Here is a 15,855-nt window from a genome sequence, read left to right on the forward strand (position 1 = left end):
CATGATTATTTATATAGCACCAACAAATTCCATAGCGCTTTACAGTGGGTGGACAAACAAACATGTAGTTGTAACCAGACAAGTTGGACACACAGGAACAGAGGGGTTGAGGGCCTTGTTCGCGGAGCTTACATGATAGAGGGAGTGGGGTAAAGTGGCAAAAAAAAAATAAGGATAGTATTAGACTAATGACAGTTGCAAGAGAGGAATCCGATTCTTATAGAGAATCACTGGAGCATGGCCATTGGTGGACAGACATTGTGGGCGTGTCATTACAGATTCTCAGAGAGTCACTGGAGCATGGCCATTGGTGGACAGGCATTGTAGGCATGTCATTATGGATTCTCAGAGAATCACTGGAGCATGGCCATTGGTGGACAGTGTGGATGAAATACAGGAAGCAGGGAGATATGGCATGAAATCAGGAGGAGAAGCAGAGAATCTGATCATAGTAAAGATTAAAACAGGTACTTCTAAAGCTCAGTTTTTCACTGTTTAGAAAAAAGCATTCAATGACACTAGGTTTACGTTGGGGGAGGAAAGGATATGTATTTTTTACCTATACAGTTCCTTTAAGTGCATACTTAAAATGTCTGTTAGTACTTGCAAACATTGCAAGATGTAATTTAGTGTACCCAAAACTTCATACTGGCAAATAGAGGGAAAAGGAAAATAAAAATGTCTAAGTTATCTGTATATATACAAATTTTTGTATTTCGCCTTATGAACCAAGCTCACCGATAAGACAAAATTTTATTGAGACATTAACCACTTAATAAAGTCACTATTAAGCCGTTTGCTTCCTTTCGCATACGTCTCTACTTTGTGATATGGAAATGTTAACATGGGTCCGAATCTTATCCAAGGCATGACCATGCACAGAGAAAGATTAAAGAGAAATCATGTTGTTCTTCATATCTTTATAAAAGACATATTGTGTCGTGAACATCAGACAAAGATGGGAGCAGAGTTTTGAAGAGAATCGTGAAGTGTAATTCATTTTCAGGAAGATGAATGTGTGAGGCTTTGATGGTCAGAACACCATAGAAAAATATCTATAGAAATGTAGAACAATTTAAAACCACTATATAGTGTGCCAAGAAGAACCCCAGCTTAAAAAAAAAAAAAAATGTAGACTTTGCCCGTATCTCTAAGAGCTGTATGATCCAGGTAGCGATTGAGAGAAATAGCGGACCAACTGAGATTTAAAATAAATAAATGTAGAAATGTAATACACAATCCCAACTAAAACAAACACTGGTAGGATTTAGAATTTTAGGTTGGTTTGCATAAGGGCAATTTGGAATTATGGAGAGAACAATGAACTCTGGATTGTTCAAGAAAATGCTGCAAAAAAAAAACACAAACGCATCTGTTGTGAGTTGAAATTTAGCTGAAGGTAAACAATTCTAAACAGGTAAGCAAACAACTGAATAAGAAGAAATAGAGTCAAAATATAGACTTTAATCCAAATTAAGTACTGTTGCATAATGTGAATTTCTGTGAGCCAACAGTGAGCAAACAATACATGTTGGATTGATGTATTCAGCGCAACCAAGACGTTGTGAAAACCAATGGTTAAAGTGTATTTGCTATATCCATTTTTTAGGCTTTAGACAGACTGGATCCGGTCAAAATAATGGAAGAATAATAGACGAGGTCTCTTGCAGAGCCAAAAACATTGTTCCTTATATGATCCAATGAAGCTAGTGGTTGTGTCGCGGAACTCTGTATGTTAATTCTCGACTCTGTGGAGGTATTTGCCAGTGCACCAACCAAGACTACTGTGAGAGAAGGAGTGCAGTTCCAACTTCTAAAATAATGGAAGACAATAGATCTCTTGAACATGGTATAATTGCAGAGGTTCACATGCTGGAATACAGTGCCTTATCGCATACACAAGATCCACAGTTGCAGTGGTGAATATAATTTTCATAAGTCCACGATTGTGATATACGAAACCTCTAGTGTAGTACAAGCAGCCATTTCTGCCGTGAAGTTTGATTTGACATAGGATTGGGGCAAACAAACTGTTCTCTGAATGGTACACATCTTCCAAGCTGAAACAAAAGCTTGATGTTTAAGAGGATTCACTGGAATAAAACAAACATACGGCTCTTGTGAATCTTTTATTATTTTTTTCCACTTCTTCTACACACATGGACATTCATATGCCTAATCTTGATCATGCGTTAAAAAGGCACATGCGGTAGGATCAATCAATAGTGGGGTGAAGGCATTGATGTCCCCAAAGCTCTACAATTGTCACTAAGGAATGAAACCTCTCAACATACACATTTAAATACAGTGGAACCTCGGAACTCTAACGTAATCCGTTGCAGAAGGCAGTTAGAGTTCAAATTTGTTCGAGAACCAAATCAACATTTCCCATAGGCATTAATGTATATTTGTTTAATCCGTTCCAGACCCCCAAAATTACATGGATGGGCACAGGCAACTGTTCTTCTGGTATTACACACAAAAACATAAAATGGCTGTATCAGGTTCAAAATATCGAATACCCCTCTTTCCTCTGCTTGTATCCTTATGTGTCCCTTTGTCCTCTGGTATCCTTCTCTTTCTCCTTGCATAATAATTCTATCCATATCCATTCACCCTTTACTTGTGTCCCTCTGCCTTCTGGTTTTCCGCTCCCTATATTCCCTTCTATCCCTTTACATAGTCCATCTGCCCATATTTCCTCATCTCACACTTATGTCCCTCTCTGAATGCCACGTGATGTGTTCAGGTACCGAGGATCGTTCGCGTACCAAGACATTTTGTTTACGTAATATTTTATTCCAACTTCCGAATTGTTCGACTGTTCGAGTTCCGAGGTTCCACTGAATATAAAAATAATAAAATAAAACCAAATGTGTATGATGCAGGTGGCTGCAAAAAAACAAACAAACAAACAAAAAAAAACCTGTGTTTGCAGGATGCTAAAACTATGCTTCTTTGTATACTACATCATAAGGCAACCTTGAGCATGCCAATTGCAGTGGCAACAACTCCAATGATGCTGAACCAGCCAACAGGACTGCCGTGAGGGGCGCTCGCAGAACGTTTTGATCCTGGCAGAGGGGAGCTCCCAGAGGATTTTGATCCTGGCAAAGTAAGATTAGCTTTATTCAGTTGCCTGCTTTCAGCTTTTATTTGAGCTCCTGTAATAGAAAGAATATTCTTGGGGATGGAGCACAACATACGGAGAACTGATTCTAGATATTCTATTTGTAAAGAAAATTAAAAAAAAAAAAAAAAAGGTTAAAAAAATATATATAAAGCTTGATAAAGATCATGTAGGTCGAAACGCTGTGATTTGGCTGTGGGTTTAATAAATTGCCTTTTTTTTTTTTTTTTTTTAAATCTTTGAGTGACTGGACCTTTCTACATTCTCTATATGAAGCATCTGGTCCCCTAGTACCGAGACCTGTTTTGGTTGCACCCAGATTCAGACTAAAGGATTGAGTGCAGTTCCATACTATTGAGTTTGGCAAGTAAAAAAATATATGGCCAGTGAAGTTTCACTGAACACATATTGAACATACTGACTGGCATCAAGACTGTGCTTCAGCTAGAAGTCTTGATGGTCTCTACCGGGGAATGTTAAAGTAAAAATAAATAAATAAATAGAGAATTTGTTAGAATTTAAGGGGGAAATTAACAAAATGTAATAGAAGATATTGTAAAATGTTTAAACATTCATAATTAAATGGGGGGGGGGGGGGGAGAAATATATTTTTTGTAATACTTTTCTTACCTGAAGTTTGAAAGGAGCACAGGTGATTAATCCGTGTGACATCGTCATTTTAGTCAGCTGGAGTAAACGTGAGCCAAAAAAAAGTATTCTTTAAGCAGCTTCAGCAGGACAACCAGCTTAAATATTTAATTGTGGCCTCCTCCTTTACAATTTGCTTGTAGTCTTGATGCTTTTTATTTTGCAGATCACAGGAGACCTCTTAAATATCCCTACACTATTAACAGGCATAGGACTTTAACCCATTTACAAAAGACCTCTCTCTTTGTGGGGAATCATTTGAATCAGAGCATCAAACCTTTCACTTCCATTTTCAAAGTTAACATTGCCGTAACTATTATGCTGTTAACAGGGTGGAAATCTGGAAAATTGGCTATGTGCTTGATACAATTGTTCATTTTCTTCTATAAATGTTTCACGATTTCCCAATCTTGAAGATTACTTGCTTCAGTTTCACACGCTGAAATACCAACAGTTCTTGTATAGAAACATCAAAACGTATTTTCACCATAGAACTTCTCTACCAAAAAGTTAGAAACCGATGTACTGAAATATTTCATAGAAGTTACCCCCGTCCACCTTAAAGGGGTGTTCTAGCACCAGTCACTAGAAGGAGCTGTAGTAGTTATGGTGCTGAGGAGTGTCATCCCCCAACTTTCTGTCAAACCATTTTGGAGTTGTTTGGCAAGAACAGGGGTAACTCCAAGCATGCACAGACATTATAGTTGCACATTATCAAGCATGAGATTCATCCAATATTTGACAGTATTATCCATACGAGTTAAAAATAGGAGAGAGGAGAGTCAATTCCTTTACACAGATTAAAAACTCAGAAATTGTCTTTCACAATGCTTATTGATCACTGCACCAGGCATCTAACATAAATGCTGTATGCGAACATGACTCCACATATCTGTGCCCCGTAGGTACAGCATTGTACGCTTTAACTAAATTTACCAGCTTTGCCTAGTAAAGCACTTAAGCTAAAATTATTTATAGTTTGTTTTAGTTTCAAATAATTTTACCACAACCTATAGCGAAGATTTAAGCAAGGCTGAAATTGTTGAAGGGATAGTTCCTCTATATTTCAAAATAAAATAATTATACAATAAAGTTATAATAACAAATAAAAATAATCAGGACCTGTTCGTATCCCATACAACAATGTCTTCTGGACATTCTACAGAAATTAACATTTGTTGCTGTGCCAGGTAAACCACTTTATTAGCAGCCTTAGCGTGCATAATATTTTAATACTCGTTATTCTTCATCAGTATTTATTATAGGAAATTAAGCACAGCAAGATCAATAACTGAAAAGATTGCAAATCATATAAATTAAATAACAGAGCCAGGATGGAGTATCCTAAGATAGCACCATTGAACGGTAGAGAGTTTAGTCTTGGTTAAATAAGAGGAGACCAATACCGGAGGAGAGCATTCCCCCAATAAACGAAAACCAATAACAGTGAAAGAAAGTATACAAAATTGGACATGTGGGAAGTCCCTAGACAACTTTGAGGATGGAGGGGAAAAGACTAGCTTGCATTTGCAAGTGATACATAAATAAAACTAAAAAGGAGAAAAATCTGGCTTGGATCTACTCACCTAAGGACCCATGAGAAGCAGACGTACTAAGAAAGGCATTGTCTGATTGGCTATGTCCGCCAGCAGATTGGTGGAGGAAGTGTGAAGAGAGGCTGACAGGAGGTGATGGTGACGTGGAGTGGAAAGATGACGAGCTTCCTAAGGACCCAGGAATATTCACAGGAGCCGAGCTTTGCATTAGGCTTCCACCTACAATAAAAACACAAGTAAAAAATGAGGCAATTTTGTAAGATTATGTTGGCGAAAGAACAAATTGATACAATTTTGCCACTTAAAATGTAACAGTTTCATTTAAAACAAAAAAAAAGTGAAGTTTTTGGACAAGCAACAGCTAACTAAAAGTTGTCAGCGAGTCATAATTCTATTAATTTTTAATGGTGTACCATTTTTACATTCCAATTTATATTTCTGTATTGTATTCCCGACTGTTCTTCCACATGCACCGCACATCATGCAACAGCATCTGTGCTGTAAATGCGAGAGCATTGTGTGGAGGACATTTCTCTGCAGAAGTCCAAGCTCAGTTGGAGTGGGAAGAGCAATCCGCCTTGGTGCTGCTAAGTATTTTGGTTTTGTGTTTTTTCTCCTTAGTTTCCCTGAACTGTAATAGTTACTGAGGTGACAGAATGAGGAACTTTAAGAGAAGTGACACTTCCAAAGAGGATAGTTGCACATTAATCTACCAGACTTTTTCTTGTGTGGTGTCAAATGATCAATTTAAATCAGTTGTGGTGTCCACAAGACATACACAGCCTATTAAATGACATCTAAATATGGATGAAATAGATTGCCAATACAGAAGGGGAACTTCCTTATTAGAAATCTGAGCAGCAAGGGACAGGCTTCAGGCACACTGCCATACAGAGTTTTCGAATACATAAAATTATATTAGGCAGGCATAAGAAGTCACAAGGGCCAGTAAGGTTTCATCGTACATACAACAGATTTTTATTGTAAGATATTGTTAAAGAGAATGGAACAGTTTTTCTTAAGAGGCTAGAAAAATAAATTTTCAATAAATAAAAAGTATTGATGGCATTAGTACATACATTGCTACTGAAAGGATATCTATCTAGAAATGATATCTATCTCTCAGTAGCAATGAAAATGTTTTTCTTTATCCAGCCGTGAAAAGGGTATAGCATTCTGGGTCTATAGATTGGAATATGTGAGTTTTAAAATTCGAAAATGTTTTATCATAGGAAATAATATACAGTTCGACTGATTAATATAAACGTGATCGTTAACTAATCTCGGGAAACATCTTTTCGATATAGAGATGGATATTGTTTTGAGCTGATGGGAGAGGGGTAGTGTGCCCTCCTTTGGAAACAGAGATGGGTAGAAAATTGAGCTTACTTAATTTACCATTTTCCCCAGTTACACTGTTATATGGAGAATCACACAAAACACCAAGTTAAAAAAAAAAAATCTGGTGTTTTTATTTCACACAAGTGTTCCTAATTACCAATCATGATTCCTCCAGAGGCAGGGATAGTGCTATTGTCAAATGATTTTTCTAGAGCAGCTACTCCAAATTCATTTAGATCCAAATCATCCAGAGCAGATTCTGAGTAAGGGAAAAGAAAAAGATCAGTTTTATTCAGTGTGTATTCTAGAAGAACAATGCTTTCTTGGTAAGCACAAGCATTAAACCTATATATACATACTTAAATTCTACAAATATATTTACATAATATTTTTACATAATTAAGTCATTCTATTAACTACAATCCGAGGGACCTGCCTGACAACCCAGGCAGAAAGTTCAGAAAATTTGGCTCGCAAGCCCTATATTTAACCCTGTAACTTTCCAGGACACCACAAAACCTGTACATGGGAGGTACAGCTTTACTCAGAAGACTTCGCTGTACAAAAAAAACTAGTATTGAAAAACAGTAAAACATATCACAACGATGATATCATCAGCAAAAATTTGTTTTTTTTTGCATTTTTCACACACAAACTGTAGTTTCACTGATATAATTGTGATACGTTTTACTATTTAGAAATACCAATATTTGTGTTCAGCGAAGTCTCCCAACTATAACAGTACCCACCATGTACAAGTTTTAAGGTGTTTTCAAAAGTTACAGAGTCAAATAACACGATTGAATTTCCTTTTTTTTCACATTGAAGTTTGCCAGATTGGTTACGTTGCCTTTAAGACCGTATTGCAGCCCAGGAATGAGAATTACCACCATGATGGCATACCATTTGCAAAAGAAGACAACCCAAGGTATTGCAAATGGGGTATGTCCAGTCTTTGTTGGTAGCCACTTAGTCACAAACACTGGTCAAAATTACTATATGGTCTCAAAGGCAACATAAGCAGTCTGGCAAATTTGAATGTGTATAAACTGCAGTAACAGCCAACAGTATTGTGACATTCACAGTTAAAATGCCATGCAAAACAAAAACATAATTCTTAATATATTTTCATATTAAATGTTTAATATACAAGTATTTGATGTGATATGAAAGCCCTGTTTCTCCTGAACAAAATTATATATGATAAGTGTGGATGCACATAGTATGAAAGAGGTGAATTACACCTGAACAGACATTCAAGGTTTTGTTTATGTTTTGTTTGATCACAACTTGTACAACTGCCTCAGTCCTTAAAGAGTTAAAGAGATCTTTCATCTTCAAGGATTTAGGCTCATATTTACAATTAGTAGCAGTACTCATTGTGTGCTTAGATTTTTATAACAGAATTATGAAAGTATATTAACACTTCAATCTATAGCTTTATGACACTGCTTATCACAGTTCTGGAAGGGACGGTTTCACCTTACCTATAACAGACTCCACAGTGTCACTGGTTGGGTAGAAGGGAAGAGCATTGGCGTTCATTCCGGGGACACCACTTGCTGCTGCTGGACTGGGTGGTGTAGCAGCCAAGCTGGAGGTAATACTAGAGGAGATACTAGAGGTGAGAGGGCTTCCCATGGGCATTATTGCCAGTGCTTCCTACAATAACAAAAATGGCGCAGTGAGACTATATAATTCAGTAAAAGTACACTGAAAGTTTGCTTTTCAGAAAGATTGTCAATAAAACAAACAAAAACAAAAAAAATCAATAAATATGAACTTGTCCTAGGTTTTGTATTACTTTTAGATCTTTATATTGTCTACATGCACTACCCACCATACGCATGGCATAGACCAGGATTCTGAGGCCTAATTTGGCCAGGAGCAGAATTATCCCGGGTACACTAGCTCCAATGCCGCCACCTACACCGTCCCCAGCTCCTGTTATGTCATCCTAAACTTCACTCTAAATAGAGGAGCTGCCTTTTATCTCACCATAGGCCCTCTTTTTTATCTTGATTTATACATTTTCTCACTCTGACCCTCCTTACTTGTTGCTGTGACTTGGCCTAACAAAGTCTCAGGCGTTCACATGGCAGTTATCTAACTAAAAACAAAAAACCTTAGTCAGAGCAAGAGTTTATTGTGTAATATGTCTTTACCTCCGTTCATGCATATTTGTTTTTGCAATGTCTATGCCATGTCGGATTATGACACTGACACACACTCACACACTCACGTTATGGCGGGGGAAAATTGTGATTGAAAACCCCTTCCACCTGAAGTCTGTGGATAGTTAATACAATGTTAAACAATAATCTGCACACCAGTCAAGCCATAAGACTTACTTTTCCCACAGAAATCCCAAATCTGCAGTGATGTTACAACCGCAAAGGAATCCCATTTGCCATACCTGTTTAGAATGCAAAAGAGGCTGCTCCTGGCTTCTGTGCTCCATCGAGTGCTGTTTTAATTTTGCCTGGTTTAAAAAAATAAAAATAAAAAAAATACACAAAGATCTGGTTGGTGACCAAATACTAAGCCATTCAATTCAAAACAGCTGGCCCATGCATTTCTAGAAATAGCAGGAGAAAAAGCAATGAGCTGGAAAATATCAGGGAAACACTGCATCTAAGCACAACACCTAACGTTAAAAAGGGACACAGCTCACAGCTACAGAAATAGGAACATATTGTCACCAGTGGGGTACCTCAGGGATCTGTACTTGGACCCATTCTCTTCAATATTTTTATTAGTGATATTGCAGAAGGTCTTGATGGTAAGGTATGTCTTTTTGCTGATGATACTAAGATATGTAACAGGGTTGATGTTCCAGGAGGGATAAGCCAAATGGCTAATGATTTAGGTAAACTAGAAAAATGGTGAGAGCTGTGGCAACTGACATTTAATGTGGATAAGTGCAAGATAAAGCATCTTGGACGTAAAAACCCAAGGGCAGAGTACAGAATATTTGAGGAAATGGATTTAGGGGTGATTATTTCTGATGACCTAAAGGTAGGCAGACAATGTAAGAGCCGCAGGAAATGCTGGTTTGTTTTTTATATATATATATATATATATATATATACACTGTACTTTTCAAAACAAACCTAGGTTTACATGGAAGTTTAAGGGTTTTTATTTTGCGGCCCACAAAGTTAAACCTTGTTTATTTGGCCCGTGCTAGCCTTTGAGTTTGACATGCTTGCTCTAGAACATAACTGCAAAAGTATTTATTGGAAAGCAATATATAAAAAAAAAAAAAAATGTTTTACATTTTTAAAAAAAAAAAAAAAGTTAGATAAAAATCAGATATGTTTCATATGACCAGCATATAATCAACCTATAGCCCATAACAAAAAACACAGAAGAGACAACAAGTAAATAAAGCAAGTACTGCTGATATACTGGGAGAGCATTGCAGACACTGACCTGATTTTTGAAGTTTTTGAGATACTCTGCTCCTATAGAATCCTCCCGTTCACACCCTGGGGCTTTCTTATAGCTGCTAGACAGATCAGAATGGAAGTTATCCAGACTATGAGGCTTCCCAAGAGAGGTTGGAGGAGACCCACATGGATTGGTTGGGCTACCTAAGCTGCTACACAACATCTGTAGAAGGGGAGTGGAAAAGATAGATTTGAACATGGGATGTGACGAAATAGGGATCAGCTGACCTAGAGAATAGAGAAAGGGATTTTTTTTTTTAAACCAATATTTAAGAGGTTAATGTGTACAGCTTGACCTTGAAATTACATGAAGAAACCAGGGCTTAAAGAGGAAGTTAAAGGGACACTATAGGCACAAAACAACTTTAGCTTAATTAAGCGTACATATCATGCCCCTGCAGTCTCACTGCTTAATTCTCTACCCTTTAGGAGGTAAATCCCTTTTGTTTCCATTCATGTAGAATCACAACCTGCGTGAAAAGGGCTTCATTTTCAATCAGATCTTTATTTAAAGGGACACTATAGTCACCTGAACAACTTTAGCTTAATGGAGCAGTTTTGGTGTATAGAACATGCCCCTGCAGCCTCACTGCTCAATCCTCTGCCATTTAGGAGTTAAATCTCTTTGTTTATGAACCCTAGTCACACCTCCTTGCATGTGACTTGCACAGCCTTTCATAAACACTTCCTGTAAAGAGAGCCCTATTTAGACTTTCTTTATTGCAAGTTCTGTTTAATTAAGATTTTCTTATCCTGCTATGTTAATAGCTTGCTAGACCCTGCAAGAGCCTCCTTTATGTGATTAAAGTTAAATTTAGAGATTGAGATACAATTATTTAAGGTAAATTACATCTGTTTGAAAGTGAAACCAGTTTTTTTTTTCATGCAGGCTGTCAATCATAGCCAGGGGAGGTGTGGCTAGGGCTGCATAAACAGAAACAAAGTGATTTAACTCCTAAATGACAGTGAATTGAGCAGTGATATTGCAGGGGAATGATCTATACACTAAAACTACTTTATTTAGCTAAAGTAATTTAGGGGACTGTAGTGTTCCTTTAATTTTTATTTTTCATCTCCTGCTCTGTAAATTCAACTTTAACCCTTTAAGACTGGAGGGCGTACTATTACGCCCTATTTTAAGCGTCTCTAAACGCCGCCGGGCGTAATAGTATGCCCTCTGGTTTTTTGTTACTTACCCAGATCGCGGTTGGGGCGGGGGGGGGGGGGGGGGAGGGGACTCCCAGGGAGGCCCCCGTGACACGTCCTTCCTCCTGGGGGCCCCCCCGGCCATGTGAGAGTGAGGTCCTTGCATTGCCAGTACGGGGACTGTAATGACAGTCCCACTGCTGGCTGGCAATAAATTTAATTAAAATAAGTGTTAAAAAAAAAATATATATATAATATACTTAGATCATATATATGTGTGTGTGTGTGTGTGTGTGTGTGTGTGTGTGTGTGTGTGTGTGTGTGTGTGTGTGTGTGTGTGTGTGTGTGTGTGTGTGTGTATATATATATATTTCAATATAAATCACAATACAGTTAGAACGAAATAACACACATCTATATATATTTAATTTTATTTTTTAACGTATTTACATATTTATATATATATAATTTGATATATATCAAATTACACGTAGAATGATTCTGATTAAATATATATATATAAAAATATGTAAATACGTTAAAAAATAAAATTAAATATATATAGATGTGTGTTATTTCGTTCTAACTGTATTGTGATTTATATCAAAATACACGTAGAACGAAATATATAGTATATATATATATATATATATATATACACACACACACACACACACACACACACACAAAAATATTTAAAAATACACACATACATATACACACACACATATTAATTCTACACATATTTATGTAATATTTTTACATAATTAGGTATCTTAATTAATTACAATTAGCAGGACCTGCCTGACAACCCACGCCGAAAGTATAGTGCTAGCACTATATTTAACCCTATAACTTTCCAAGACACCACAAAACCTGTACATGGGGGGTACTGTTCTACTCGGGAGACTTTGCTGAACACAAATATTAGTGTTTCAAAACAGTAAAATGTATTAAAAAGATGATATCGCCAGTAAGTGACTTTTTTTTGCATTTTTCACGCACAAACAGCACTTACACGGACGATATTATTGCTGCAATACTTTTTACTGTTTTGAAACACACATATTTGTGTTCAGCAAAGTCTCCCGAGTACAACAGTACCCCTCATGTACAGGTTTTATGGTGTTTTCAAAAATTACAGCGTCAAATATAAGGCTTGTGTTTCATTTTTTTCACATTAAAATTCGCCAGATTGGTTACGTTGCCTTTGAGACCCTATGGTAGCCCAAGAATGAAAATTACCCCTATGATGGCATACCATTTGCAATAGTAGACAACCCAAGGTATTGCAAACGGGGTATGTCCAGTCTTTTTTAGTAGCCACTTAGTCACGAACACTGGCCAAAATTGGCGATTTTTGCATTTTTCACACACAAATACTAACGCTAACTTTGGCCAGTGTTTGTGACCAAATGGCTACTTAAAAAAGACTGGACATACCCCATTTGCAATACCTTGGGTTGTCTACTATTGCAAATGGTATGCCATTATGGGTGTAAATTTTATTCCTGGGCTACTATACACTCCCAAAGGCAACGTAACCAATCAGGCGAATTTTAATTTCAAATGTAACGTGCTATATTTCACCCTGTAACTTCCCAAAAAAAACATAAAACCTGTACATAGGGGGTACGGTTTTACACATGAGACATCGCTGAATACAAATATGTGTATTTTATTGCAGTAAAAGCACACAGTATTATGACATTGACCGTTAAAATGTCATGTAGAACTAAAAAAAAAAAATCTTATTTTCTCCCATTTTTTTCATATTAAATTATGTTTCATAGCTAAATATTTGATATTAAACGAAAGCCCTGTTTCCCCTGAATAAAATTAAATATAATAAGGGGGGGTGCATTTAATATGAAGGAGGTGAATTACGGTTGGACAGACATATAGCGCAAATGCCAGGTTTTGTTTACAACATGTACATTTGGCTCAGTCCTTAAGGGGTTAAATCACATGCAAGAGGATCCTGCAAGCTCTTAATAGAGAAGATACATTCTAAAGTAAACAAAATTTGAAATAAAGGAAGTTTAAACATTAGATCTCATTTCACAGGACGTGTGACTAAGGCCTGGATAAACAGAGTGATTTAACTCCTAAATGGCAGAGAAGTGACCATTGACACTGCATGGGCATGATCTGCACACCAAAACTGCTTTATTCAGGTAAACTTGTGTTGGTGGCTGTAGTGTCCCTTTAAATATTCCCATTTTATATCTGTGAAATTAAAGTATCTCATTGCCAATATGATCATATAACACCAAAATAATAGTAAACAGCTGCCAATAATATACATTTGCATTTTAGTTGTTTTAAAGGAACACTCAAAGCAACAGAACCATCACAGCCTGCTGCATAAAAGTGCCCTGGCTAACTCCTAGGGTAAAACTTTGCGGGGGTATGCTAGACTAAGCTTTGTGGGATTAAGGGGAGTGATGGCGGGACCTGGATAGGCACCTGACGTAAGATCCATAACCAATATAGGGGTGCTTGGCGTGTTCAAAGATCTTTACATTTAGAAGAAAAAAATTAGCATAAACTGAGTTAAAACCATGGCTGAACCGTTTGCAGATAAAAGCATTCACATACAGATTTATTTTTTAAAAAGGTACCTAAAATAAAATTCAATTATTTTTACATTCATCAACTACAAAATGTCAAGTGAGAGTTACAATTAAAAAAAAAAAAAAGTTACACAGTATTCCAGATCTTGAAATGTAAAACTATGTCTGCACTGCCCTAAGGGTACATTCACACAGAAAATATTTCCACATCTCTTCATTCAAATCCAATATAAGCCAAGACTTGCAAGCTTTACACTTTGCCTGTAGTGCTCAGAGCCACTGCCTTTTCAGTGTATGTTTAACAATTGGCACGTTACAATAGGAAATTCCTTTGCGTTTTTGAATAACCAAATTCTAAGTGTTCTGTGGAGGGTAATTAAATGCCAGTCCAAGCACTGCCAATCTGTCAGTTTCTTCTCAGTGGAGAAAGATATAAATCCGCAGTGGAGAAAGATATAAATGTCAGTCGCTTTTATAGATTTGTGTTAAAAGATCGGAACATGATGGACAACCTGATTTCATCCTCACCTGACCTCTTATTTGACTGGATAGTACAGATTTTACCATGTGCACCAATATCTATAGCAGCTAAATCACATTTGAAAGAGACGCAAGAATGCATAGCTCAGAATCGGTTTCAATTTCTAGCATTATTGCCAATATCGCTAAATTTAAATGTCTTTGTATTATACTAATGAATTGTCAACCAACTAAGGTATTCAAAGGTCTTAGAAGATAAATGTTTTGGCTAGGGATGTGAAACAAAAGAAACCCTTGGGACTGAAGAAAAAAATAAATACATACTAAAAACCAATGATGTTGCTAGTCAGGCCTAAAGTTACTCTCCACTGCACACTAACCAGGGCCAAGTTTTCAGCTGCCAATGAGAGAGTGGAAATTCTGAGCCTTGGTCAATTGCCAAACAAAAATCTGAGTAATGATTTTATCAATATGGAAGCTTTTGACTAACCCATTAGTAAATCCTCTGCCATGGGAAATCTCTCTTTGTCAACTGATCTATGTTGAAGCCAGCTGGCCACGTAGTGGTTATTATGGCTGCATTTACCAGTAATTTTGGATTAGCATTTTGTTCCTTTGTTTCCCCACTTCCTTTCCATTTCTGGGTAAGACTTGAGCATGTGATTAGCTTTTGTATTAAAAGTCACCTGTAACTATGCCTCAATAAAAACACTTTTTTTTAATGAACTACATGTAAAAATGATCCTTCTGCCATATACAAGCCTTGGTTCAGACAGTGTTTGAAAACAGACATTCTTTGTGGCCTCTTTCGTTTCACTACCTGCACAGAGGCAGGGAAGAGCAGAGGACCAATCTTTTTGGTATTGTTGGGTGTTACACCTGAGACCCACTTGACAACATGTAGTAATTTAGACTTCTACTGAAACTTTTCTATGCAGCTTATTTACTTAAGGTACCTGCATTTTCCCAAGTTTCTCTTAGAGAATATTATGGATTATGTGGTTTTGACTACTTGATTGCAAAAACGTGGTTTTACTGTTTGAGAAATCTGGGAGCATAGGTTTGTTTTTAGGGAGGGGAGGGAGGTTTTATATGCACCACGTCCATCACTTTATCCTATTTAAAAATGTAGTAAAACAAACTAGGGACATAGTTGGTCACCTGGACACACACACTTTAAACATATTAACCACTCCCAACTCAGGATTAGTAGATTTTCTTTATCAATATTAATCACTCCACTAAAATAGAGAGATTAGTTCTTAGCCAAATTGCTTTACAAAACAGAATCTCCTATTTGGAAAGGTACATTAATAATTTTGGGGACCATAATCCTCTGCACATTTCTTACTATTTTTACAGGCACCCATAAAAACAAAAAACAAACACAAACAAAAAAAAAACCAGTAATTTTACTTACCGTAAATTCCTTTTTTCTTAGTATAGTGGCAGTACTTACAAGTGGGATGTTCCTTAGGATTCTGGACAAGAAGCTCCCCCTTCTTTAGAATTTAAATGCTGTGCTC

At 36.9% G+C, this 15,855-nt stretch overlaps 1 protein-coding gene across 2 annotated transcripts in view; it reads right to left on the minus strand.

Moving 5' to 3' along the window:
- UNK (unk zinc finger) overlaps window positions 1-15,855 on the minus strand; it is a 66,256-nt gene that overhangs the window by 12,009 nt on the left and 38,392 nt on the right. For both annotated transcript variants that reach the window (XM_063459119.1, XM_063459120.1), the window contains exons 10-14: window positions 10,111-10,290; window positions 9,092-9,157; window positions 8,163-8,337; window positions 6,833-6,934; window positions 5,365-5,553 (exon numbers count right to left, since the gene is read on the minus strand). In XM_063459119.1, the coding sequence (XP_063315189.1) occupies window positions 5,365-5,553; window positions 6,833-6,934; window positions 8,163-8,337; window positions 9,092-9,157; window positions 10,111-10,290 (712 nt within the window). The remainder of the gene's footprint in view (window positions 1-5,364; window positions 5,554-6,832; window positions 6,935-8,162; window positions 8,338-9,091; window positions 9,158-10,110; window positions 10,291-15,855) is intronic.

The sequence above is a fragment of the Pelobates fuscus genome, chromosome 6, assembly GCF_036172605.1.
Source record: "Pelobates fuscus isolate aPelFus1 chromosome 6, aPelFus1.pri, whole genome shotgun sequence".
Lineage (NCBI taxonomy): Eukaryota > Metazoa > Chordata > Amphibia > Anura > Pelobatidae > Pelobates > Pelobates fuscus.